Here is a 26464-nt window from a genome sequence, read left to right on the forward strand (position 1 = left end):
CAACAGATATAGTATTTTTTTATTTAGCAAAGTTCGATTTTTAAAAACATTTCAACCTAATTTAAAATTTGCTTACGGTGCAGTACATACTACATTTAAGTTACAAACATAAATTTTTTGAGTAATAAGGTACGGCAATTATGAATAAGTATATTTTTTTAATATTTCCATTTAAAATAATGCATTTTAAGCCAGTCGTAATCCTTATATTCTCAAGTAATATTATTATTTGTTCAGAAATAAAAAAAAAGTCTTTAAAGGATATAACAATTACTGCAGTTCATTTTAGTACAATATCTGTTAATCTTATATCATATTTTTGTATTAAATTTTAGAGTAAACTACGAAATATTGGACGAACATATTTATTGATTTAAAATTTTGACTTATAAATTGACATTGACAGCATGACAAATTGACATGAGGTGCCCCGGACGGTACTCCAATATTTACGTCAAATTTACTTACATCCATACATCTAGTATATGTTCCTTGCTTATATCTAAACGCCCAAACAATGAGTTAAAGTGGGTAGTTTTTTTACTATTTCTTATGTAAAATATTCTTTTAAATATTAAATCAAGATGAATGCACATTTGAAAGAAGCCTTTACTCGAATAAAGCCAGTGTGCGACATGGTAATGGTCAACCCGTCTCCCGAACACATAACAGCTTTTGTAGGACTTGTCTGTGAATTAAAAAAGGAAATACTTCAAGAACTGCAACAATATATGCTTTTTCCATTTATAACACATCTACAATCTAAAGAAATAGAGTATGTATTGCAATATTGATTTTTCTACCTATACTAATAGCTATGTACATTTATATGATAGAGCCTAATGCTTGTCTTACAGGTCAAAAGTCCAGGAGAAGTTTAATATTTATTCTGTTTAATTTATTGGAAATAGATCTTTTGTTGTCTTGTTCAAGAAATTTAAAGTATAAGTAAATGATATTTTTGTTTTTGTTATTAACAACATGCATGCAAGGATGTTTTGATAATCAAAATCACGAATTTCAACTACTTTTGCCATAGAATTGACTAAAACATTGTTTTTTTAGGACAAAATATGAACTCCAGAGGCTATTAATAGATGGAATGAAGGAAGTACTTCAAAGGGTTAAAGTATCTAGTTTTGAAATGTGTATGAAAATAGAAATGGGGTTGTTAAGTTTAGTGTTTGAAAAGCCTAAACCAGGAATGAGTAAGCTTTCCATTAATATTTTACATTACTTATTATTTTTTTTAAATTTATTTTATTTAATATAATATTTTTAAATAATAATAAATTATTTTGGTACTATTGTTTTTTTGTAATTAAAATATATTTATTTTATAGTTCTTTATAGTGACATACTAACTAAAAAGAAATATTTTAAGGAAATATAAAGTATACTGTTACTAAGCCATATTATATTTTTTATATCTGTACACTTGTTACAAATTGTACTTTAACATATGTTTAAGTCTCACTATAAATATATATTTTTTTATACATTCCTAGAAAATTTAGATCATGTATTTAAAAAAATTGTGCCTATTTACATTAAAATATAAACTCGATTTACAGTTGCTGATGTACCAGAAGAGTTAAAACTAAGTGTAATGCAGTGTCTTACAGTATTAATGCTAAGTATAGATCAACCTACAAGAATCAAAATGGTTGAAAACCAGGTGCCATTGCTAGCTCAGGCTGTGTTTGTGTCTGTGCATTTGGCAAAATTGGAAAAACTTAGAGATTTAAGGTGATTATTTATTTATTTATAAGGCATACAGTAAGTACAGTTAATCTGGGTAACTGGATAACATTGACAGTGAGACAATTTTCATTTAATATGTTTATTGAAATGAGAAAATAAAAACAAAACAAATTTTAACTATAACTCAATTTATTTCAGGCTATCAGCCATCAATTGTCTTTGCGCACACACAGCATCACACCCACAACTAACAGATAAATATTGTCATATAACTGACCCAGCATTAGAGATGGCAGTAGTTAATATGATGTCGTGCATTTTACCCGGCGTTTTAGCAGCCCTGCAGGATGTCGCTACTTGTACTAATAATCCGGGACACGCCATTGTTGTGGTAAGCATGGTTTTTTGATGGTGATGAGATAGAGAAAATATATAGTAGAAAAATGATGGCAAGGATAACTTGTCTCTCTCTCTTGTTTTTTTAATGTAGATAATTTGTTAAAGAAACATTAATTGTTGCTGTTATTAATTGAACTGAACATCAGGTCAGCATTGGACTCTAAAGGCAATGGTTGAAGAAGAGAAATGAAACAGTCATTTGGCCAATATGGAATGCCATAAATTCAAGCTGAAATTGGAGTGTCCAAATATGTTAACAGGTTAGGTTCTCCCTACCTTACTATTAATTTATATAAAAACGCCATTCCAGGCGGCGTTAAACGCCACCCACCGCGTGCTCTGCCTCACAATGCACAACAAACACATGAACAAACGAGAGACTGTCACCGCTGAGGATTTTGTCTCCCTGCTGGCGGAGAGAGCCAGGGCTGACAAAGATGTAAGCACTAAGGGTAATGTGTTTATAGATTTTATTATTTGTCTGTCTGTTTGTTTGTTGCTTTTTAGCTCAGTTTTCGAATTTTTTTTATAATTATGAATTGAAAAAAATAATCATTATAGATAATTGTCAGTAAAATCATATTATAATCAATATTTGCTTATTCATTATCATTTGTTATTGATTTAATTTAATTTACTCATTAAAAAACATTTTTGTTAATATTATTAAAACTGTTTTATACAGAAAAATATCACGGTTCATAAGGATCTTATTTAATAGATATACTCTTATTTAATACATACACAAGCTATAATTTTAAAACCAAAGTATTATAAAAAATTTTTATATATATTATAATTTAAATATTTTTAAAATAACAACTAAAATAAAATGCATAATGATTCGGAATTTTAAAAGTCTGCCAATTCATCTTTTCTTTATATTTATTCAGTAAACGATTGTTGACAAAAATCTTTTAATTAATTGTAACTAAACATTATGATATGTAAGTAAGTATGAATAAGAAATCCCACTGAATTTCTTCCGTCGATTTTTCTCAGCTCTGAGGCGTTAACTTTAGTGAATTAATATTAAATTATTTGGCGTTCAATCAATAAAGCTTCATCTGTCAATCAAGTTTTTTGAGACTGAGTTTTCTGAGAACTTTAAAGTTATTTGAGATTGGCTTTATAAATATAATCTATAATGTGGAACAAAATTATATTATTTTATTTTCGTTTAGAAATTGATGTTTTTAGTTGACTTTCTTTAGCTTTACCTCTGTACTATCTTTTTGCATGAACATTCAACCTGTCCAAACTACAATAAATATGAATTACTCTATCCTGCCGTAAACCTCTCAGTGTCTGTAGAAAGCTTTGAAAAAAGAAACTTGTATCAGTAAAAAAATATAAAAAACTGGTACAGGTTACATTAATATGGTAGTTTAAAATATTTTAAGTAAAATAAGTGAAGAAATAAACAATTTACAGACAATTTGCGAGACGCAAGACTTAGCGCCATTATAGCGACACGCGACTATCATTCCTTAGCCGAATTTATTAGATCGGGAAAAGACCAAGAAACTGAGATATCCTCTAAGAGGGACAGAGGCAAAGCAAAAAATAAATCTAAACGTCATAATTATAATACTAAAGAAGGGAATCAAACGGATAAAGTGGATGATAGGCCTTCACCGACCACGTCCAAAGCAGGTAAAGGCCTTAGGACTGTAGATAACAGATTTTATGTTATATTAACATTTATTAAATATTGAAGTATATGATTAAAAGTGGGTTAATATCGTATAGTTTTAGTACACTTATTAAACAATTTAAGTAGCTAGTAGTAGTAGTAGCTTTTAGTAGTCCTTTGTTTTTATCAAAGGTTGCCTGTACGAGATTCCTTGAAGCAATAAGGCCGCCTTTGCATACTTATTTTTATTTATTTCTTTTCTGTACTATTTGTATTATTCTTTTTCTATTATTTGTGTGGAATAAAGTATAAACTAAACTAAACTAACGTTTCGTAAATGTGAATGGTCGTTTCTTGGTGTGAATGAGTCGTCGTCGTCGTCTTTGTGTTTCAAGTAAGTTTTATCGTTATATTTTCTTGTGCTAGTCGTGGCGCTGGGGCACAAACGTGCAACTGTAAACGTGATGGGTTAGATTCTCAGTCGAAGGAAGTATTTAATATATTTTTTCCTCGCACTGGTTACGACGCAACGCACGTTGTTGAGTCTCGCCTTTTTCGGCTTATTTTGATTATTTATGATTATGTTTTCTAATGAATTAACTGAATATCTATATATATAAAAGGACTTGTCCTCACTGACTGAGGTAAGACGCACGCACAGCCGTAACCGCTGATGGTAGAAATTAGGAATTTGGACAGATGTTTACTTTCGTATTCTGGACATCCACTAAGAAGGGATTTTGAAAAATTTTAACCCTAAAGGGGCGAAATAGGGATTAAAAGTTTGTATGGATTTTTTTTTAAATCTGCACCGATTTTTATAAAATTTGAAATTTAGATTTTTAAAAGTATTTAATTGAACACGTGTTTCATCGTTTTCTAGAATTCTCCCCCTAAGGGTGCAAATAAGGGGTTGAAAGTTTGTATGGGAAAATTCTTAAATCGCCACCGATTTATATTAAATTTGAAATTTAGACTCTTAAAAATATTTCATTGAACACATGTTTCATGGGTTATTAGAATTCACCCTTAAATACGCAAGCGAAGCTGCGCGCGTCCGCTAGTAATTTCATAAATATATTTAATAAATATTCGTATAGTTCAAGTGGGCGAAGCATTCGTGGGTCCGTTATATAGATATAAATAACCCTAATTTATTAGTTATATATGTGGACGTGTTTATTTTCTTTAAAACTATTATTATTCTAATGTTTGTGTATGTAATTTAAGATCATAAATTAGTTTAAAAACTTCAATTTACCTATAGAATACTATGTATTCAAAAAAATTTTTGTCATTTAACAAAATCATGCCTTTGCTTTACTAACCATATATTTATTATTTAAATAACGTTAATTCATTAATAGTTATGTAATATATATTTTTAAAATGACAAGATTTAACCACGTAGATAAAAAAAAGCTACCATGTAGAGACTAACTAAATAGATTTTCTGAATAATAATATACATATTATAACCTGATGACATTTTTTAATGAAAACTAAATTGATTTATTTAATTATAATTCAATACAAATATAACAAACTACAAACTATAAATTTGATTTGAAAGAACAATTTTAGAAATATCTTTACATGTAACATTATAATGTTACATTAATTTATTTTTTCAATTCCTTGGAGAAGATCGCTTCTAACAGACATAAATAATAAAATTAAATAAATTACTTATTTTCCTTTTTAATTTAAGGTAAAACACCAAAAGATATACCGAAACGTACGCCAGAATGGTATGCAATGGCGGGGGACAAATTGGCCGTAGTGGTCAAGAGCCTGGTGCCGTTAGTCACGCACGAACATTATAGGGTTAGGAAGGAATTAGCAGTGTTATGCTATAGAATCGTTTCGGAGTGTAATTTGTGAGTATTTTAGGTTTTTTATTTGTGTTTTTGAGGTGTTTGTATTAGTTATAAATTTACTAATTAACAATCGTCACAAAATTAATTGTGTCAAATAGTTTTTGAATAATGATATTTGAATTTCATATAAAATAAGAATTACTCAAAAAAATATATTTTTTAATATAACATGAAGTCAGCTAGATTCTCACTCAAGGGAATAAAATATTTTATATTTATGCTGAATTACATATCTTACATGATTAAAACTTTTAGAACGATGCAGCCCTCCCTAACAATGGCTCTTGATGTCCTAATATCGTTATCAAATGATCAATACAAAGAAGTATCAGATTATTGCTCGAAATCAATTAAATCGTATTTCCTATCCTCAACACAAGAGAAACGCCTAGAAGCGGTTGACAGTCTGTGCGAGAATTTCTTTACAACCCTCAATTGTTTGCCGAGAATTTTGAATAATATTGGTGGGTATTATTAATGAATTATATTTTTTCTTTGTTTTACTCTTTATGAATGACTGAAACCTGAATTTTATTTATTCGTTCATATGAAAGGCTGTGGTTATTCAAACAGTATGGTCGACACAGTAGGTACAGTGTGGTTATTCAATCATATTCAAACAGTATCCTGGCCAGGAAAGGCAAAGGGGACAGGACACTCTGTTACACGTTTCCGTGGTTTGTTCCGTTACACGCTTCGGGATCTACTAATTTTAATTGGAAACTTGTTATATTTGATATTCTATACATCGAAAGCTGCTATTGATTCGATGCGGTTACCTGCTATTACTTCGGACACTTAAAATGCGTCTTGTGTGTTAGTTAGTTATTTCCTTTAAACCACACGAGCGAAGCCGCAATTGAATACCAGTAAAAAAACAATTCTCTATCAACAGACGCAAATCGCAAGTACTCAGCGTTGAACCTCCTGCACGGCTACCTGAGCATCCTCTGCGACGAGGCGCGCCCCCAGCGCCTCTCGTCCGCGCTGTCCCCCAGCGACGCCTTCCCGCGCCTCTGTGACGCCATGTTGGCCGCCGCCTCTTTGCATACTGACGTAGGGCTCCTCACGAGGCATGCGGCGAGAGGTAAGTGCGAGATAGAGTCGTGAAATCTTCTCTCAGTCCACCGAATAGGGAAGTTTGGCCTCCGCCTTATCTACTGAACGAGATAGCACATTCTCAGATCGACGGATCGTGAAAATAATTAAAAGTAAAAAAAATCTTAAAATCAAATTACGCTGCCGTCTACATCTAGCTTTATGGCAACCACGACTCATCAACCGTACTGTGTAATTGCTTACAATTTCCTCAGAGTTTAATAATGATACAATATGTATTTCATATTCAGATATAACATTTACACCTTCAATCGACACTCCATGGCGTCGTCTCCGGCACTTAGACACGAAGATCTGCGAGATGAGATTTCAACAAATATGTCAGAAATTAGGCGAAGCGGAGAGTGGAGAACTTATTTTAGACAGACTATTGGAACTATTCTATGAGAGGAGGAGCTGTGAGCTTGTGTATATCATGAATTTCTTGGCTTCCGGTAAGAATACGTGCTTTTTGCGCTCACTTCACTGACTTAACTTAGGAGCAATCTTAATTTCTATATCCTGTTAACTCTTTCAAATTTGTTTTAATTTGAGTTTGTAAGTATTTACGGTCTAGACCGCCTTATTCTAGAATAAGATGCAGTGTTGAAATACCTTAACACTAGCTGCCCTCTGTCTACTTTACTAAAGCTTATTTTAACCTAATGACTAAAAATGTAATAAACAACTATTTTCAGCGCCAAATTCGAACCCGCATCTCTCCGAGCGTATAATATCAACATACACAGAGGAAGATATATGGTATTTACCTTTGGAAGTAGGTAGAGAATTGCCGTTGTCAAGCGAAGAAACATTAGACGAAACTATTTATAACCCACGCGCTTGGATTAAAGATTCCGTACCTGGTAAGAAATTAAAAATATATTTTTAATAGTAATATGGTCATCATAAAATTTGAGACGTTTAATTACAGCCATTTATATTTCTAATTTATATTTCTTTTTTTGTCGTAAAAAAAACGAATGAATTGACCAGGAATAATGATAGCTTTAGACAATCTGTATGCGGTAGAATTAGGTGCGAGAGGATTACTGTTATATTGAAACCTAATTATAAATCACCAATACCCCAAAAAGGTTTTTATTTTACTAAAAAAAATTAATATGTTAATTGTGTATGTTGAGTTGCTTGCCGATTTTTCTTCGCAGAGCTGTCTTACGTGTCGGTAATAGCTTTAATTTCAAATAACACTAAACAGTCGCCGTCCTGAAGTTAATTGTAGATGGCTGCGCAGATTTGATTTTACATTTTTCTTACTTTTCATTATTTTCCCGAGTAAACAATAATGTAAGACGTACTGTAATAGCTTATATCAATTAAGAATATTTTAATTTAATTTCACTTGCAGGCTTATTCGAAGGTGCAACAGAAGTTCGATACACAGACATAAGTTACACGCACCCAAGAATAAAATATATAGAACCCAATACGTGTTCAACGTTAGGTGAGGCTCAAAACAATATGGCGTTCTGTTGTCTCTTAACGGAAGGTCTCGGGTTCATGGCGAAACGACTCGGACACGATTATCAGAAGTATTTGTTGAAGACTTTATGTTTGATATTGGAAAGGGTTGGTAAGTCTTCTAGATTTTTTGAAGGAGATGAATGCTAATTATTAATTTTAATTGACGTTTTACTCTTTTGGCTGGAAAACTAAAAACGTTACTTGATATCGTGTAGGTATTTAAAAAATTGCGAGGCTGTCTGTCTGTGTCTGTTAAAAGAATTCTTGTATAAAGTATAACACTTATTAAAAAAAAAAAGTTATCTTATGTGTGTTACTAAAGATCATGTGATCTCACATAATAATCAAATGTTGGACAAAGTCTTGGACTGTGATAGCATCTGTACGACTAAACAAAACGGTTGTGTGTTTGATTTCCACTCGGGGGAATTGATTATTTCATATTTTGAGTAATGATAAAGTGCAGAGTTGAGTTTAATCACTTCAGACGTAATGAATGGCAAGAAATGCCAAACATTTGCCAATTTCTAGAATTCCATTCATTACGTGTTTATTATTAGCGTTATTACACAACATTTGTAGTGTCTAGACACTGAGTTTTTTCTGCCTGCCCATATAGCAATATGCCTGCACTGCGCATATAGATTATTATTACTACTATAGAGTATTAAAAACATAAAAGCATGAGTTCAAATCCTGCTACACATAACATTTAACGTATTTTTTTAAGCATTTCTTAGATAATATACTTAATTTAATCTAAATATTTTTTGTATAGGCAGTAAATATGAAAATCTCCACCTGGCCGGTTTAAAAGCCATGACCGATATTTCCACTGCCTTTGGACATACAGATGTTTCACATCTTATCGCTGAGAATGCGGATTACTTTACTAGCCAAGTTACTTCTAGATTGAAAAAGGTAAATATATAAAAAAGTGGGGCAAAACATGCTGCATGTCAGCACTCCCCCGACATAGTTGTAATAGCATAGTTGCCTTCCAATAATAAGAAATTTCGAATAATATTAATTAACAGATACCGAAGCCAGTCATGGTGAAGGGCCATAAAGTATGTCTCTTTATAACTACTATTTTATATTTATTTACAGGCGTGGAGCGTACAATCAGCACTACAGATACTTTCTGTAGTGATGGAGTACAGCAATGCCGATGTGCTAGACCATTTGTATGGAATTGTAGAAGACGTAAGTATTTACCGTTAAAGTTTGTTTATTTTATTTTTGATTAAGGATGGCCACGACTTGTCCATCTTAGTGTATTTTGATTGTAAATTCTTGAGATCATTTACAAGAATTTATAAGAATTTTATGGAGCCTTCGTCCTCGGCCGGCCGTCGGCCTTTGCCGTATTACGGCTACAGATGTCGAAGTCAAAAACTTTCGAAAATGGTAGTGGATCCCTAAATAACATTCATATATTTATAATTATATTATTACTACTGCATTTTAAAACCTTAAGACTCTTAATAAAGGCTTATAATGATATTATTATTATTATTGTATTTATAGTTTCACCCAATATTTATATTTGCTTATAAAATATAAAGAAAAAAAGCTTTTAAAAACTAAATCATCAATATATAACTAAATAATAAACACACTGAACTTCATTTTAGATAACGTATAAAAATGTTAACGAAGCGGTACTTATATTTGCGCCTCGCGCTCCGAAATTGTTAACGCGCCTATAAGAATTAATTTTCTTTAAAATAAAATAAATTACTAATTTTTAGGTGTTAGTCCAGAGCTGCGATACCTATTACCAAAAAAACCTTTACGCCTACCTCCAAGTGTTTCTAACATTCATCACTTGTATACGAAAGTGGTTTCCCGACGAACCCGCACCCACCGTACACAATAAACTAGAAATAGATATTTTAAATGATGTCATAGAATATGAGAAGAATAAAACTAATATGGAGAGGTTGCTCAGTACAAGTGACTTTGAACGAGAAAGTGGTAAAAGTGTAGAGGAGATGTATAAAGAGGACTCGAAAAGAAAGGAAGAGGATTTATTGGATTATGATGATAATGTTGTTCGTGAGTAGTCCTTTTTAAATTATTTTTGTTATTTTTTTATTAATCTATATTTATATAGCTGAGTTGAGTAACCAAAAGCTACGGCTTTATTTTACTTCATTTTATGAGACTTCCAACTCTAGTATTTTCTAAAATATTAAAGTTCTTATGAAAGTGTGCAATTATTTGTGACATTGGGCTAAATTGCATCTAAATAAACTCTTGACTGTTCGCGTATGGGCCAAAAATATAATAGATACAAAAAAATTGTTATAATATAGAATACATTGTTGTATTTCATCACCCGAAGCAGAATTTTCTTAAAGTAATTATATCCCAAAATAATAAAATAATAAGTGTTTTTTTCTATCAAATTAACTTGGGAACCAAAAATAATAATAATAATGGATTAAAACGGATTTTTAAATGTCTAAAAATAATACTATTAAGTCTTAAATAAAACTAATATAATGATTTAATTTATTATTTATTTTCAGCGGAAACACCACAAATACCGAAACACGTGACCGTCACACTATCAATACTTAAACGATGCGTTCACTTCATAACGTGTCCGCGAGATGAGTCCATACTTACTTTAGAAATCCTAACAGTAGGACTGCCTATAGTCCGCCATTTCGAAGATGAATTATTACCTTTAGTCCATGTTATTTGGGGGCCACTAGTGACGAGATTTGAAGGGGAACCCCCCATTGTGAAGAAAGCGTTTGAGCTGTTTGTTACATTGGCGGACGTTTCGAAGGACTTTATAAAGAGTCGAGCTGTTAAGTGAGTTTTGCTTAATTATGTGAATACTAGATTTTAATTCAATTGGTAGAATTTTTATGATGTGTGAATGAATGAATTATAGGAATAATATTTGAAAAGTCCATTTAAGTGTAGTGCGACTGTACAATAGATCGTTGCAGGTTCGTTCCCCACACAGGTCAGGCAAAGACTGCCTTCAAGAAGTGGCGGCAATCCAACTCTCCTGAAAACAGTCTGGAGTACATAGTAGCGAAACATGCCAAAAAAAGAACTGTAGCCAGAGAGCGCAGTGACAGTTTATCACCATTATTAGATAAACTTGAAACTATGGAGGAGCAGAACGTCAGGCAGGACTATACAAATTGCACGTGCCTTGATAATGACGATAAAGGGACGCAACATATCGCAAAATGTCTTTGCGTCAGAGACTTGATCAGTGCAAGGTGTGCTAGAGGAGCTACTTTCAGAAGCTTCTGAACACTCAGCACCAGTGCAGCCTTCCTCACGATCGCGAACTTGCACGCTCAGCTCAGGCGGAACGTGACAATGAGTCATGCCTCTTCTGAATAAGTTGTTATACGTTAAAACAATGTTATTCAATGTTTACAGAGAGGTCCTCCCGCGCATATACCAATTTCTCGCGCGCTCGTGCGTCGACAGCCGCATGCAGGACGCGCGCGCCGCCTACCGCGCCTCCGCCGCCTACGCGCTGCAGGCCGAGCTGCTGGCGCACCTCGCGTGCCTCGTCGCGCGCCTGCGCTTGCGCCGCGCTCGCCTGCGGGACGCCGCCAGTGTCGTGCAGCTGTACCTGGCCAACACGCAGCCCAAGCCACTGCAGGTGCGCTGCTGTTGTACTCCTGTGTCTAGACACTCTGTCCATCTCAACCTCTGCGCTTTTGTGGCGCAGTGATTGTTATTTCGGTTCCCACTCGAAAAAATGTAATATGTACTATTTTTATCTCCACGCTCTGGTAATGAGGAAAAGTACGGCGATGAGTTCCGCCACATACATACACAACACGGAATGTCTCCAGTACTAGTCTTAACACTGGGTTTCCCCTGATTACCCTGTTGTGTGCAGGATACAGCGTGAAGCTGAAAAACATCCATATAAATGTTTTAATTATGTACTATATAGAGTGTATTACTTTACTTTTACACGATTATATACAAATTAAAGCTAATAACAACACTCCTAACAGATGCTAGCAGTGCGATTCTTCAAGGACCTCCTAGACTACGAGTACGGCGTGGCGTGGCGGCACCTGCGGGCCCTGTGCGCTAACAACGTGGAACTCCAGCCTCCCACCTCCCACTTCCCCGTTACTCTACACCCCGTGCGAGGAACGCCCTATGAGACGGAAAACGCTGTATATAATACTAATGTTAAACTTATATTTTATGTACATAAATAATTGATAAATGGTTTTGTTTTCTTTTTGTTACTTTCTCATTGTTTATTTTTTGTTTATAGAAAAGTCGTTTTTATTTGAGTATATTCTCTATATAGTAAGAGACAGACATCTTTCATTTAAACTACGATGACAACGAACTTCACTCCCACCTCCCTATTTTCCCCATGATACTATACCTCGTGCCGGAACACCTTATGGGACCAACGTCCCAGTGTATGCCACATACGTAAATACTTATATTTTTGAACAGCTTTTTTTTATTTCTTTTAGTTTTTAGTGAATATTGTTCCTGTTTGTTTTGTTGTCTAATTGATAATTATTGCTTCCCGGTAAAAAATACACTAGATTATTTCAAAGCAAAAGATAACATATTCTTCATTACTGCCCTATTGCGGAAATACTTATAATTAAGTGCTTATTTACTTTTCGAACTTTTGATATTTTTCATTTTTTATGAACTCTTATACTGTATGTTATTGCACAATTTAAATTATTGTTTCCTGATAAAAAATATTCGTTTACTTTATCACTGTAAAGAGAATAACGTGTACAGCATTTTTTAAAATTCAATTTTAATGTACTTTTATTTGGACAAACATCATATTAGTATATTCAGGCGGAACCAAATATAACTAGCTGCTCAGCGTCTATGAAGCTATTAAATCGACTAGTTTATTTTATTAAATATAATTAATAATATAGGCCGTCATGACGCTAGGGCACAAGTGTGCGACTAAACGCGGACAGTTGTGGGGTAGATTTCCATTCGGGGCAATATTTAAAGAGGTAACACGCGGCGTTAAATTACGTCACTCATCAAGCAAGAAAGACACGGAAGCATCTTAATCAGACTGAGTGTTTTAACACTAGGTTCCCAGGTCTCCTCAGCCTAAATAGAAGATTTAGTGCAGCGGGATACAGCGATAAATAAAAATAATAGAAGTTTAATAAATAGGAACCGCAAATAAGCCACGTGCTAATAGTATCCTTAAACTTTAGTTTATTAACAATTTTTATTGCATTTCATAAAATCCTTTTACTTGGAAAATTAAGTACCAAAATTGTAAAATTATATATATTTTTAAATGTTAGAATTTTAGAAAACTTAAAAAATGTAATTAGTTGATAATAATGTTGTTTTTTTAATTGAAGTTTCTGGAAATTCTTAACTTTAAATTCTTAACTTTCAATCTCATCTAATTTAAAGCATCTTTAGCAGCAAAATTTATTATATGTTACGAATAAAAGCCAAAATAATAAATAAACTAAATAATCGTTATTGTTGTTTTATTAATATTCCCTAAATAATAAAGAAAGATCATTTAAAATTCCTAATTACTTTATTTTTTCTATACTTTTAAAAGTGTTTATATAGATGAAGGTTACATTAAAATAAAAAGCTAAATTTGGCAGTAGGTACTTTATTTTATTTACTTTATAAAAACAAAGTGAAAACAATTATACCCATAATCCCAAACCCACTCCGTAATTACATGAAATGCGACATATATATAAATACATAAGGACAACAGCCCTGCAAAATATTCGATGATGAAAACATTTCAATACCTTAAAAGTAATTCATTTATATTTTTGTCCACAATATTTAGAAGTGTATAAAATTTTATGGTAACGGGTATTTGAACCTGCGCCTCTTACAAACTGTTCAAATCACCAATTAAGCCATACATTCTTTCGATCCACTATGTCCAAGGTCATTAGGTTAAAGAAAAAAAATCGAAATATTTTCCTATTCTAAGTGTGTGAATAATTTTTTTTTTAAACAAATCTAATTTTAAGAAACTTATATTTTGTACGTGAAGGCAGTATTCTCACTGGGTCTTTTTTCAACATGCATTCTCCTATTGTCTAACATTGTCTCTGTTGAATCTTCTTGGAGTGTGAAATTGATATACATAATTGTAATTTTATATAAAAAAATGGTAGCTAATTTTACAAACAAACCACAACACCCATAATACTGCACTTATATAACTTCTAAATAACAATCCTTCGAATCGCATATAAGCAAGAAAAAAAATCAATACTAAACTTTCATATTAGTTACATTTCCCAATTTATTCAATCAATCAATCATTAAGAGTTAATTCAGTTGATTTATTTAGTTCACAATAAAAAAATCTACATAGGAGTTCTATGTACATAAAATTTATTTGGGATTATGTTTATGTATGTATTTTTGTATTATATATGCAATAAGTTTTTTATATTATATTGAATATTTCTATTATCTTATGCTACATTAAAATATTTCCCCTTACATTAATATATACAAGACTGATCTAAGTCTATATTTGTGATTGGTAAATATATTTCAATATTTATTAATGTTATGTTAGAAATCTTAATTAATTTTTAAAAACCAATTAGTTAAACGCTTTTATTATATTCTATTTAATATTTGTTATTTATTTACGATTATGATACAATAATGTAGTAAATACATTTATATTTGTACATATTGTTCATTTTAAAAAAAGAAAACTTTATTCGATGTAATTACACTTCAAATAAATGGCGTCCCAAAACAGAAACAGCTATACTATAAACTATATATTACTATAATATATGTGAAATTTTTATAGTAAATTTAATAATTTACCTACATTCGAACCATATATAGTAAAATATCTGTTGTTGTTTTTATGGATTGGTCTTCAAATTGATTTAGTTTAAATAAATAATAAATTTCTAAATTGAACTAGCTATATTTAATCTTAATTACATTTGAAGGAGAAATACAATATCAACAATAATACGATTTTGGATTAATTAATTTTGATAAATTAATATCAAATTATAATTATAATAGTATCTATATAAGTTTATTTTATATTTTTTATAAATTTATGATATTTATAATGAAATAAGTTTTGTATTTTCTAAGAACAGAAGATATTAACACAGCGTATGTAATTAATTTAATTCGTAAACAAAACTATTAAGTTCTTTTAAAATGTAAGAAAAATATCCCGCCATTTGGACTCGTAAAAACAAGAAAAAAATCTAAGCAACAGATAAAAATAAACACTGTAACAAATATTTATAATCTTACATACATATGTATGTAATAATATTAATTATACGGAACATGACTTCTTACAACTAAAACCTCGCTCATAGATCACTTATGTATGGACAATTAGTTTAAATTGTTATTTATATATATAATTTCTTTTTATATAAAAACTTTTTAAATTAATTATATTGCGTTATTAATTATATTGTGTACGTTACGTAGGGTCAACGAATTGTGGTCGCCCTGAAGTTAGCTGCAGATGGCAGCGCAGATTTATTTTATGGAGTATTTTATTATTATTTATTTTAAGGGTTTATCTTAGTCTTCCCGAGTGCACAATGCGCAAAAGATTCTGAAACCTTAATTTCAAGACGGCCGCGGCATATCGGCCTTACCATACTAGTATGCATCTGCGGATTCGCCAGCATGTTTAAAAGGATATGACTAAAATGGATATGATACAAAACAAATTCATGAAACTATTAACTTAATGTTTTATACTTATAGCCTTCCTTCACATTTGTTAGTCCATATATGGACTATCCAATACATAAAGAATTTTTCAATTCGAAATGGCAGTTCATGAGATTAGAGAGTTCAACCAAACAAACAGTCTTCAGCTTTATAATATAAGACTATTAGTATAGAACTATAGATATAGAATTAAATATTCTTTTCACTATTTATTTGAAAAATATAATAAAATCTTTGGACAATTTGTATCTTAAATAAATATACTCATCATATTTTATCTAGAATTATATATAAATGCAAGTTTCCTATTTAATACAACTCAAACTAATCGTCCATTATTGATACTAATTATTGGGCACATAACATTAATTATTGACTTTTAAATTAAATAAAGATGGCTACATCATGATATAATTATAATATTTTAGAAAATTGGCCGTCTTAGGGTAGGTGTAATTTTGGCGTTAAGTTCCGTAATTTAACATACATTTTTTTGAAAATTGGGCGGTGTGACACAAGTTAACACCTTAAAAGTCGTCGTTGAGTGTCTTAACACTAGGTTCCCTCCGCCTTTCTGAGTACTGTGTGAGGCTGCTTTTTTATATAAATATTTATATTAATAAGCCGATTCCTATATGTGATACTTCTGATAGAAGTGCATTAAACGATATCTATATAATAGCCATTTTTATTGCACCACTCTTCATAAAAAAGTCAATAATCACCGTCCTTTTATGGTCAATAAGAACAATTCAAGTGCCTCAATGTAAGAGGTCAGTGACATAAAGAAATGGACTTAGTATTTTTTTAAAATTTAAATATGCAGTAAACAATGAATTTTAAATAAATTTGGTCTAAGTTATACAAATTATTTTAGATTTTTTTTTCTGCTATTATAGATTTAAAATAACGTCTCGCTTTTTTATTCTAACATTCTCGCGTCATCCCGCATATAGCCGGGGGTAGGTATAGTTAATCTAGAGAAAAGAAACTATATTTCCCACATTGCATGTTGACTGGCGGAATTCAACGCCGCGTTTGTTACTGCGTAGTTACCAGAGAGAGAAAACCAAAATTGTGTAAGGGAACCTAGCCCACAACTGTCGCGACTACAGTCCCCGACGACTTAGTTAAAAAACTACTCAAATAATAATTCAATTGGAATTAAAACTAACATTTATCAAATAACTAAATCCATTTCTATACATCAACACCTATTTAAATCAACACATATTTATCATAAAAACAACACACAACAACACGTTATTTCCACGCCATTTTCAGCATTTTCCTCGACGCGAAGTATTTCGAACTGTACGTCGCTGCGATTAGGGCTCCTAACACTAACACTATGAGGTAGTAGTCGAAGTCGTCCTTGAGGAGATCGAAGGTTTTTGATGGAGCCACTCGCGTGTAGAATAGATCTAGAAATTTAATTGAAAAATTAAATCAGCTTCACATTGTATACGCCACATCTGCCCTGAACGACAATTTATACTATAGAAAAGTCAATAAAAACTCACCAAGCCCCGTAACCAGCACGAGACTGGTAGACTCTAAAGCGGCGGGTGCAGTATAGACGCGGGCAGCACGCTGCACTGTGCGGTTGTAGTTGACCGTGGCTTCCGATGGTAGGGGCAGCTCTGGTGTGTACGGGAGTTGTCCCTCTTCTCCCATTCCCACTCCTCGTCTCGCTTCTATGTAGGCCCATGGTAACTCTATTATGGCGCCTTTTGATAACGCCACTGTAATATAAAATTCAAATATAATGTTTTAAAATATAGTGTTTAATATTTTTAGATGTAGTACAGTGGGACAAAGTCTTCCTGTTAATACGACGACTGTGAGTTCGATTCCAGATTGGGAAGCACTTTTAATTTTCTCACGGAGGTAAAAAGACAAAGTTTGTGCTCGTAGCATTACTTATTAAAGAAGAATATCAATACATTTTAATCACTTTGACATCCAAATTACTAAAATATTTTATACAAACAACATTTTTAATAACTTTTTATAACATTTTTAACAATTTTATACTTCACTAATATTCTACACTATGGAAATAAATGTATTAAATAAACGTGTACAACATTACACGTATACGAAATGACTGTATAGCTGAGGATCGGAACGCTTGGACTATCTCCAAGAGACGCAAGTTCAAATCTCATTACATACATAATTTTTTTATACTATAATACAAATTTGTAACTTACACAACAAGTGCCGATCGGCCAGCGAGCGCCGTGTGGCGGTGAAGGCGGCGGCGTGCGGTGCGGCCGGCAGGATGTAGGCCTGACGCTCCACGGCGGGCGCTCGCGCCTCCGCGCCCAGCGAGCTGAAGGGCGCGCCGGGGGGCAGCCAGCGGGTGGAGCCCTCGTACAACTCTATTGTGGCTGGGAGGGTATTACATATTATTATCACATTTTTCTTCTTTTATTCACCAACTCTTCTTAAAAGAAGAGGATGTCCGTTAGTTTCTTCGTAATTTGTGAACTGATTTTAAAGATATATATTCCAGGTATATCAAAAGAAAGTGTAAAATTGTATAGATTTTTTTTAGGTTTTTAAATATTTTTTAGCCTCCAGGTTTATTCTTGTTTTGCGTTAGCAATCCTAGTTAGAGAACGCGATGAGGAATAGCTCTAGTTTTGATGGAGAGATATGTCTAATTTTAAATATTAGTACTACTAGTTGTAGTCTGCAATTTAATTTGCACAGACTATAAAAATAAAAATTATGCTTAGGGTACAGTATCTATTTAGCAGTCGCTATTATAGCTGAATGAGGGACACAACTCAAAGCAAAAAAGAATAACATAAAACACAAAATTACCTAATTCAACCCGCCTATGCTTCTCACTTCTATACAAATACGCGAAACAATTGTCCGCGTGCACTGCTAGAGGCAAAGCCCTCGCGCGTCTGTGCCACGCCGCGCCCGCTATGGCCCCGGACACAGCGTCCACTACTATTGCTGTTAAAGTTTCTGTGAGGAGAAAAAATGGGGTAAATTGGAATACAAATATTATTAAAAAATTAAAGATTATTTATCAGTAGCCAAAGTTAACGAAACACTTAATGCTTTTCATGCATACATGCCATGGGCCAATTTCTAACTAAAAAAATATAACGCGAAACCAACCCTTATGCGTAGGATCATCACTGTCCACCAGGAACAGCACCAGGTTGGGGTTAGAGTACTTGTAGAGCACGGTGCGGTCGGCGAGCGCGCGACCCGGCGCCCGCACGCGCTCGGAGCGCGCGCGCGTCGCCGCCGCTGCTATGCTGCCGCCAAGGCGAAGCGACCACGTGCGCTGGGCTAGGACTTCCTGAAAATTAATGGTTAATTTAATTAGTACCTAGCTGCAACGCAATTTTAGAGAATGGAAAGTCTTAACTATTAGGTTCCCTCTGCTTACTTAGGCGGAAATTGTGAAAAGTTGGGTTGCCTTTTTCCTGGAGGAATTACTATTTACGATTCCCGCATTGTCCAAAATTAAAAAACGTTATACTGTATTCATAATATACAGAAAATGTAATGTCACCAATTTTTCAATACTTAATTTTTAAGTGAAATTAAATAAACAAACCAATATAGTTGATAAGATTCCAAGTGCCAATGAAAACAATGCCAACATCGGTTTGAGGCCAGTCGTGGCACAGGGACACAAGCGTGCGGCTGTAAACGCAACAGCTTATGGATTCGATTCCCACTAAAGGAAATGGAATATTTTCATTTCTTCGCTCTGGTAACGACGCAAAACGCGGCGTTGAATGCCGCCACTTAACTACTAAGCAATAGATGACAAATTATTTATAGTAAGCCTCAGGAATAAAACCTCATTTTAGTCATAGATTATTAAATAAAAAAATACTCAAATGTAAAAATTAAGGAAAAATTACCTTTCCGTTATATCTTAATGCATATCCATTGACTTTGCCACTCTCCTTGTTAGCCACATACATATAGAAGTTTTGTACTAATGGTTGTGCTGTATATGGAAGCACCTGAAATCAAAAGTATATTTTTTAATAAATAAACATTTTAATTCTTAAAATAGCCACAAAAATCTAATATTTCTTTATACTATGACTATGTTTTTTTTTTTATAATTAAAATAGCTACACTAAAAAACGTAACAGTTTTATTAGGCTTTAATGATGTAAGAGGTAAACACCTTAAAAAGGCACGAAACATAAGATTTCATAATAAATATACGAGTCATATAAAAGCAAAAGCAGCAACATCCATTTTTTTTGAAAATATAACTATAAGTGTAATATAGTAGTGTAGCCGCCACACTAACAGATTTCATTTGTAGTTAATTTAAAAAAAATGGATGTTGCTGCTTTTGCTTTTATATGACACATATCTTAAACCAGGTATAATCAATCAACCAATAAATCATAATTAGGATATCAGAATTTACACATAAAATAGAAAGAAGCAAGAATACAAAAATAAAAAAGATAAAGCATAAGGACATTCTCATGTTTATTTGTCAATTAACTTGGAAATATACATAGAGAGAAAGAACCTAGTTTCAAGAATATTCTTCACTTTCCGCACTAATTCCAGATATTTTGTATGGAGTATCGAACTCAACACTGTGTTTTATTTCCAATTTCTGACAGCATGACGGCTTCAGCAAGAAAGAAAATTAAAAAACACAAATATAAATAGAAACAAAACACTAACCTGTACATTCTCATCCTCATCCAACAAAACTAAAGCGTGTAGACTCTCCGCATCACGTACGTGTAAAATGGCGACTTGGAGGAGACGAGTGTCCAAATGCAGAGCACCTTCTCCTGATAGCGCGCCACGTATCGGGTTAAGGCTTACTATGTAGCCGTTGCCTGTTTCCTGAAGGAAATTATTAAATAATTATACTCTTGTTTAATGTCCAAACATTGTAACTGCTAAGCCATACGTTATTATTATGCTACGTCGGAATTCTTGTGTGAGACAGAGTAAAGGCGCGGAGGCACAAGTGGGACTCAAGGAAATTAATTTAGACATTCATGAAAATAATTAATTCCCTTGACTGGGAATCGAACCTGACCACCTCTTATACCGACCGATTAATATTTTACATATGCTACTTAAATTTATAATATATTAATAATAAAATATCCTTACTTCATGTTTCCCCACTATAGATAAATACGCGTCGTACGGAGCGTGTCTTGCGGAGCGCCGGGTGAATATTAAAGCGTTCTCTGGGTTCAGGTTAGGATCGTATTTCTGCCATAATATTTCACCTGATAGATTGTCTATGCCGAAAATCTGTAAGAAAATCGAAATTAATATTAGTACACTCTACTGAATTGTAGTTAGTGCAGTATAATTTTATTCTAGTGTCACGTTGTGTCCCGCACACAGCAGGGTAGGCGCAGAGGGAACCTGGTGTTAAGACACTCCGTTCCGTTTTGCGAGACTCAGCCCCGTTTTGCTCCGATACCAGGGAGAAAAAATAAAAATATTAAATATTTAATTATTTCATTTCCACCGGTGGGAATCAAACTCACAACCTATAGCGTTTACAGTCACTTTGTGCCCCTGCACCTCGATTGGCCTTAATAAGAAGCAATGACATATAATATTTTAAATATATGTGAAATTTCATTAAGAAGTTTTCTAGATTAGTAGTTTTTTTAAACGGAGTTTACATTACTGTATGACAAGAAATAGGTGACGAAGATGTTTTGCAAGGTTTCCTTACATTAATTGATAGAAAAATATGTTTGGGAATACAACGTGAATCTAAAGAATGAAATAAAAAAGAAGCGGGCGAAGCCGCGCATGGGCCATTAGTGGATATAAAAATTACTTCTACAAGAATGAAAAAAATATAGATTCCCTTTTTTACGTCTAAAAGTGCATGCAACAAAAAAAATAGCATTTAAATATGAGAAATTTAAAGTAAAACATTATTGCTACTCTAAACAATGTAAATATAAGATAATAGCTTAAGAGATAAGTCGGCGTGACTATAAAAAAACAAACAGACTATCATAAAAACATACTAAGGTCACTTCATCTTAATTTGAATATGTATAAATAAATCATTTATTTAATAGTATCACAACGTTACTCTTAACTCTATCCCACATATAGCAGGGTAGGCAGAGGGAACCAAGTGTTAAGACATTCAATTAAACACACACATAGAACACAGAAATACGGAATAAAAAAGTATTATTTATATCTATACCTTCCCAGCATCAGTGACGAGTACAATAATTTTATGTAAGTTGAAGTAATCTCGTACTAATGGCGACGTCTCTTCTACTGCGCTTTCTCCTTGCAGGCTCTTTATTAGGTTGAGTAGCTGTTGGTACTGCGTGTGCAAACGTCTGGAGAACGCCGACCATATGGAACCTAAATTTATATGAGAAGAGTAAATTTAATATTTTTAAATTATTTCGGTTAGTTGTTAGTATGATGGGTAGCTTTTTCTTGCCATACCAATTATACTAAACATAACCTTTAATCAGATAAAACGTAATAATCTACCAAATGAAAATAAAACACATAATTTACATAGGAAGGCTCTATGCTAGATTATGTACATATATTAAAAACAGCAACGGATACATTATTCACATAACTTAAATAAATAAGTAAAAGAATATAAAAATACCAGACTGAAAAAGAAATATTACAAATTTGAGTCATGGAAGTTAGAAAAAAAGAAAAGCCGAAATAACTAGTTTTAACCTCGAACTAGTTTTTCGCTAAGAAAACAATTTCAGAGCATACTTACAGCCAAAAAAAAAACGAAACAGAAATATTTTTCAATATAAAATGCTAATTAAATTAAAAAAAATTAAAACAGCAACTTATTAACAATGGCAAAGGCTTATGAAAAATATAAAACGAAAATAATCACAAATTCTAGGATTAAACACTACAATCAATTTAGTACTTACTATACACCTTGGCAGCTAAAAAAAATTAAAAAGATTTCAATTCAACAATTTCGAAAATATAGCTTGGAAAATATTTAAATAATCATACATATTAAAAATAGTCAAAACTATTTATATTTAAAATATATATTATATAAGTATAAAGTGATACACTTCATACAAATATGTCGAAAAAATTCATAAATGCATTTAAGATTAGTAACACCACAGACAATGACTAAAATATGTAGTTAAATAGAACGATAACCTAGGGGCCGTCATTGTGCAGCGTCACAGCATCTGACTGTAAACGCGACAGTCGTGGGTTCAATTTCCACTCGAAGGAAAGAGTTATTTTCATTTCATCACTCTAGCAGAAAAACTAAGTGACTGGCGGATCAGTCAACACGCAATGTGTGTAAAATTAGACAAAAAAGGGGAACAAACTCAGCAGCAAAATAAAAAATAAGAACCTTCTTTTTGATCGAACTCGGATTCTAACGCGGCTTCCATGTCTGACACTGGGAGGTCAACGAACTCCGCAATGACGACGTTAGCGAGCGCCTCCTCGCGCGTCCACAGTACGCGACCTGAAAACATATTTTTTATAACGTAAATTGGTGAAAATAAATATTATTTAGTGTATTGTCTATTATTATTATTATTGTTTCGTAGTATTTTTTTTAAAGACCAAAACTAAATGTCATAAAATTTATTTGGGACCATCCCTATCAAAAGAATTATCGAGATTGGATTACTTACTTAAAAGAAATGAAATATTAAAAATAAAATATATTGCATTTTTAACATTATTGAACAGATTGTTGGGGCAAATATTAAATAAAAATGTTTTTATGTACTTTAATAACTACTCTACACTTAGTGAGGTCTTTAAATATACCATATAATTATTTCAAAAATTAATACACCAAAAAGGAACCCCATATATAATACAATTTAAAAAAAACATCCAAACCTCCTTGTTGCATCAAATGCACTGCATCATCTGCAGCATTGACTAAAAGTCTACATGCATGTTGTTCCTTTGCGTTTCTAGTACACATGACCGCTAGTAGTTCTGGTTTGGGAATGTTTAGAGTTGGGTCACCAGTTTGAATATCTGGTATTAATTCACCAGTTGCTGATAGGTGGGCTGATAGTGTGAAACCCTGCAATTATTATAATGGGAATTTAAAAATTAATTTCTTACTTATTCAATTAGGCAAGTCGAGTTGTGGGTTTGATTGCTACTTGAGAGAAACGTAAGAAGACCAAGTGTGGCATTGAGTCTTAGATACTATATCGTTTGAACTTTATGGCCCTTTCAATGCTATAAGGATTTCTTCTTTAATAAAAATAATGAAAAAAAAAATGTTAAAATGTTTAATGTTTAATTTTAAAAGTTACTTTAAAGTATAACTATATGATTTTTCTTATAAAAGTAACAAGTAATGGCTGTTAATAAAAAATATAAGAAAAATTAAATATATAAAAAATTATTTAATGTATCTATATCTATCTATATAAAAAAATATATTGAAAGATTTAAAAAATGGTGATATTCATTATTTTATATATTTTTTACAAAAACTTGGACTGGATAGATATTACTTTTCTTATATTCTAACTTAAAAACAAAATAAATAAGCAAAATTAAAAAAAAGCATCTCAAACAAACAAAATTATAATCATACCTTAACATTATCATTTGAAGCTTGAACTAAAATATTTCCAAACCCACCATCAATCACAGTGGCACTACTCTCTTTATTTAACTCTATATTAACCTTTTCATAATCATTTCCATTAATAACAATTAATATTTTATCATCCACTATAAAACCTGGTACTGCACTGTTTCCATTTAAGGATTTTAAATGTCCACCATAAGATTTTTCATTTTGTATATAATCTGATAATGATTTGGTTAATATTTGTACTGCGTCTGAAGAAACATCCATTGATATGAGGAGACGGCTTCCTCTTTCACCAGATACACAAATGTAATATGGTGCACTCAGAACACATCTGAAACCAATAAACAAATAAGGAGTTTAGGAGTTTAGTTTATATTTACACAATTATTATAATGCTTAAGAGTTTGGTTGAACATCCTAATATCAATAACTGCTTTTTTTTGTTGGACAGTCCATCACATTTATTGTTTTAATGTCAACCACTATAACTAAACCCAGAGTTATCTCTCACATTCTACATTTTTTTTAGTTCAACACTGTATTCCACACATAGCAGACTCAACATATAATGGAAGACAGTGCCTTGACACTATCTTCTCTCTGCTCAGTCTGCTATATGCAGGACACAAGGTAAAGATGGAGAAAAATAGTGTAACGTAGTATCTTACCCTTCATTAGTCCAAATAGCTGGTAGCTTCGATGTAGCACCACGGTTGTTTCCAGTCACCAAATTATACAATGTAACTTCTACATGGGAACCAAAAACTGGCAACATGTGCACTAACATGTTATTCTGAACCCACCATTCTGAATACTCTGCCATGTTATCATCTTGCAAAGTTAATGACCATTCCCACATCAAAATTCCTTAAATAATATATATTAAACATTATATTTTATTATTTCATGTTAGGAATATTATATAATAACAAAATTGGTATGGTTGGCTGTTAGAGAATGCTTTGTACCATTAAGCCAGCCTTTTGTACATGTATTTTTTGTAAAAGTGTTCACCAATAATTGAAATTTTAATATAATGTATTTAATAAAAAACTATTTTAATATGCAAAAATGATGTTAAAATGATATTAAAAGGAAGTATTCACACTATTTACCTATAAAAAGATAGGCGGGCAAACCTAGTGCAGCACTCTCCACCCAATTTTTAAGATAATAACAATAGAGGTTCTATTTTACCTGTAGCAGTATCCCATCCTCGAACTAGATAAGGGTTGGATCCAGTAACAGTTGTGACCTTTTCACCGACATGAAGCAATTGTATGTTGCCTGCTGATGCAGTTTCAAACACATGACGCCACACTACTTGACCTAGTATAAATAATGGAAATATATGAAAAATAAAATAATTATTAACATTTTTATTTTATATGTTGTTTAGAATGAAAAAAGTATTGTAATGGCAGATAAAGCAACTATAAAGAAATGCGTATTTATACATTATGACAATCAATTGTATATATATTTCTGTATTAAAGTAATAGCTCATGTATTTTCACCGGAAATGATTAATAAAATGTAGTTTACCAGTCTTCAAATTTAAGGCAGCCAATACGTTCTCTTCGGTGGCTACTATGATCTTTTTTGCAGTGGATACAGTGTCAAACTGTGCAAATTTTATTCTGCCGACATAAGTTTGACGCCTGAAAACAAAACTCTTTAATTATTCACTGAACTACGACCCTGCGAAGTCCTACAACTGGCATAACCTTAATCAAATAATTACCAATCGAACTTCCCTATTTGATCTTCGTAAATACACATTGAAAAATTAATTAAGCTAAAAAACACAATAAACCAATTCATGTTGTTCAAAAATTTTAATAAACCCAAAAAACTGGGTTTTAAATTACTTGACAGCACCCCCATTTTTCAATGACTGAAAGTTTTACT

The 26464-nt window shown here is 32.4% G+C and overlaps 2 protein-coding genes across 5 annotated transcripts; one reads left to right on the top strand and one right to left on the bottom strand.

Moving 5' to 3' along the window:
- Positions 1-444: 444 nt before the first annotated feature.
- Tti1 (Telo2 interacting protein 1) lies at positions 445-12434 on the top strand. 3 transcript variants are annotated; one of them, XM_085207589.1, is made up of 18 exons: positions 445-775; positions 1066-1208; positions 1575-1749; positions 1903-2095; positions 2414-2555; positions 3538-3759; positions 5451-5619; positions 5875-6083; positions 6515-6706; positions 6969-7172; positions 7416-7583; positions 8087-8311; positions 8981-9123; positions 9313-9408; positions 9957-10263; positions 10740-11031; positions 11620-11848; positions 12213-12434. In XM_085207589.1, exons 1-18 carry the CDS (start codon positions 585-587, stop codon positions 12423-12425), a joined length of 3513 nt encoding a protein of 1170 aa, XP_085063715.1. In that variant the 5' UTR covers positions 445-584; the 3' UTR covers positions 12426-12434. The 3 variants fall into 3 exon arrangements, with proteins under 3 accessions (XP_085063715.1, XP_085063717.1, XP_085063716.1); XM_085207590.1 differs by lacking the exon at positions 445-775 and adding an exon at positions 930-948; XM_085207591.1 differs by lacking the exon at positions 3538-3759.
- A 1396-nt stretch (positions 12435-13830) lies between these two features.
- Positions 13831-26464, bottom strand: EMC1 (ER membrane protein complex subunit 1). Of its 2 annotated transcripts, XM_085207530.1 has the most exons (17): positions 26298-26464; positions 26099-26214; positions 25751-25882; positions 25222-25420; positions 24551-24884; positions 23833-24025; positions 23330-23446; positions 22878-22892; positions 22160-22326; positions 21085-21231; positions 20641-20808; positions 19845-19949; positions 19084-19270; positions 18775-18927; positions 18156-18335; positions 17463-17684; positions 13831-17363 (listed from the first exon to the last, which is right to left on the bottom strand). In XM_085207530.1, the coding sequence occupies exons 1-17, from the start codon at positions 26438-26440 to the stop codon at positions 17203-17205; spliced, it is 2739 nt and encodes a 912-aa protein (XP_085063656.1). In that variant the 5' UTR covers positions 26441-26464; the 3' UTR covers positions 13831-17202. The 2 variants fall into 2 exon arrangements, with proteins under 2 accessions (XP_085063656.1, XP_085063657.1); XM_085207531.1 differs by lacking the exon at positions 22878-22892.

The sequence above is a fragment of the Heliconius melpomene genome, chromosome 3 (assembly GCF_056956725.1).
Source record: "Heliconius melpomene rosina isolate 202511_hmr_F chromosome 3, ASM5695672v1, whole genome shotgun sequence".
Classification (NCBI taxonomy): Eukaryota; Metazoa; Arthropoda; class Insecta; order Lepidoptera; family Nymphalidae; genus Heliconius; species Heliconius melpomene.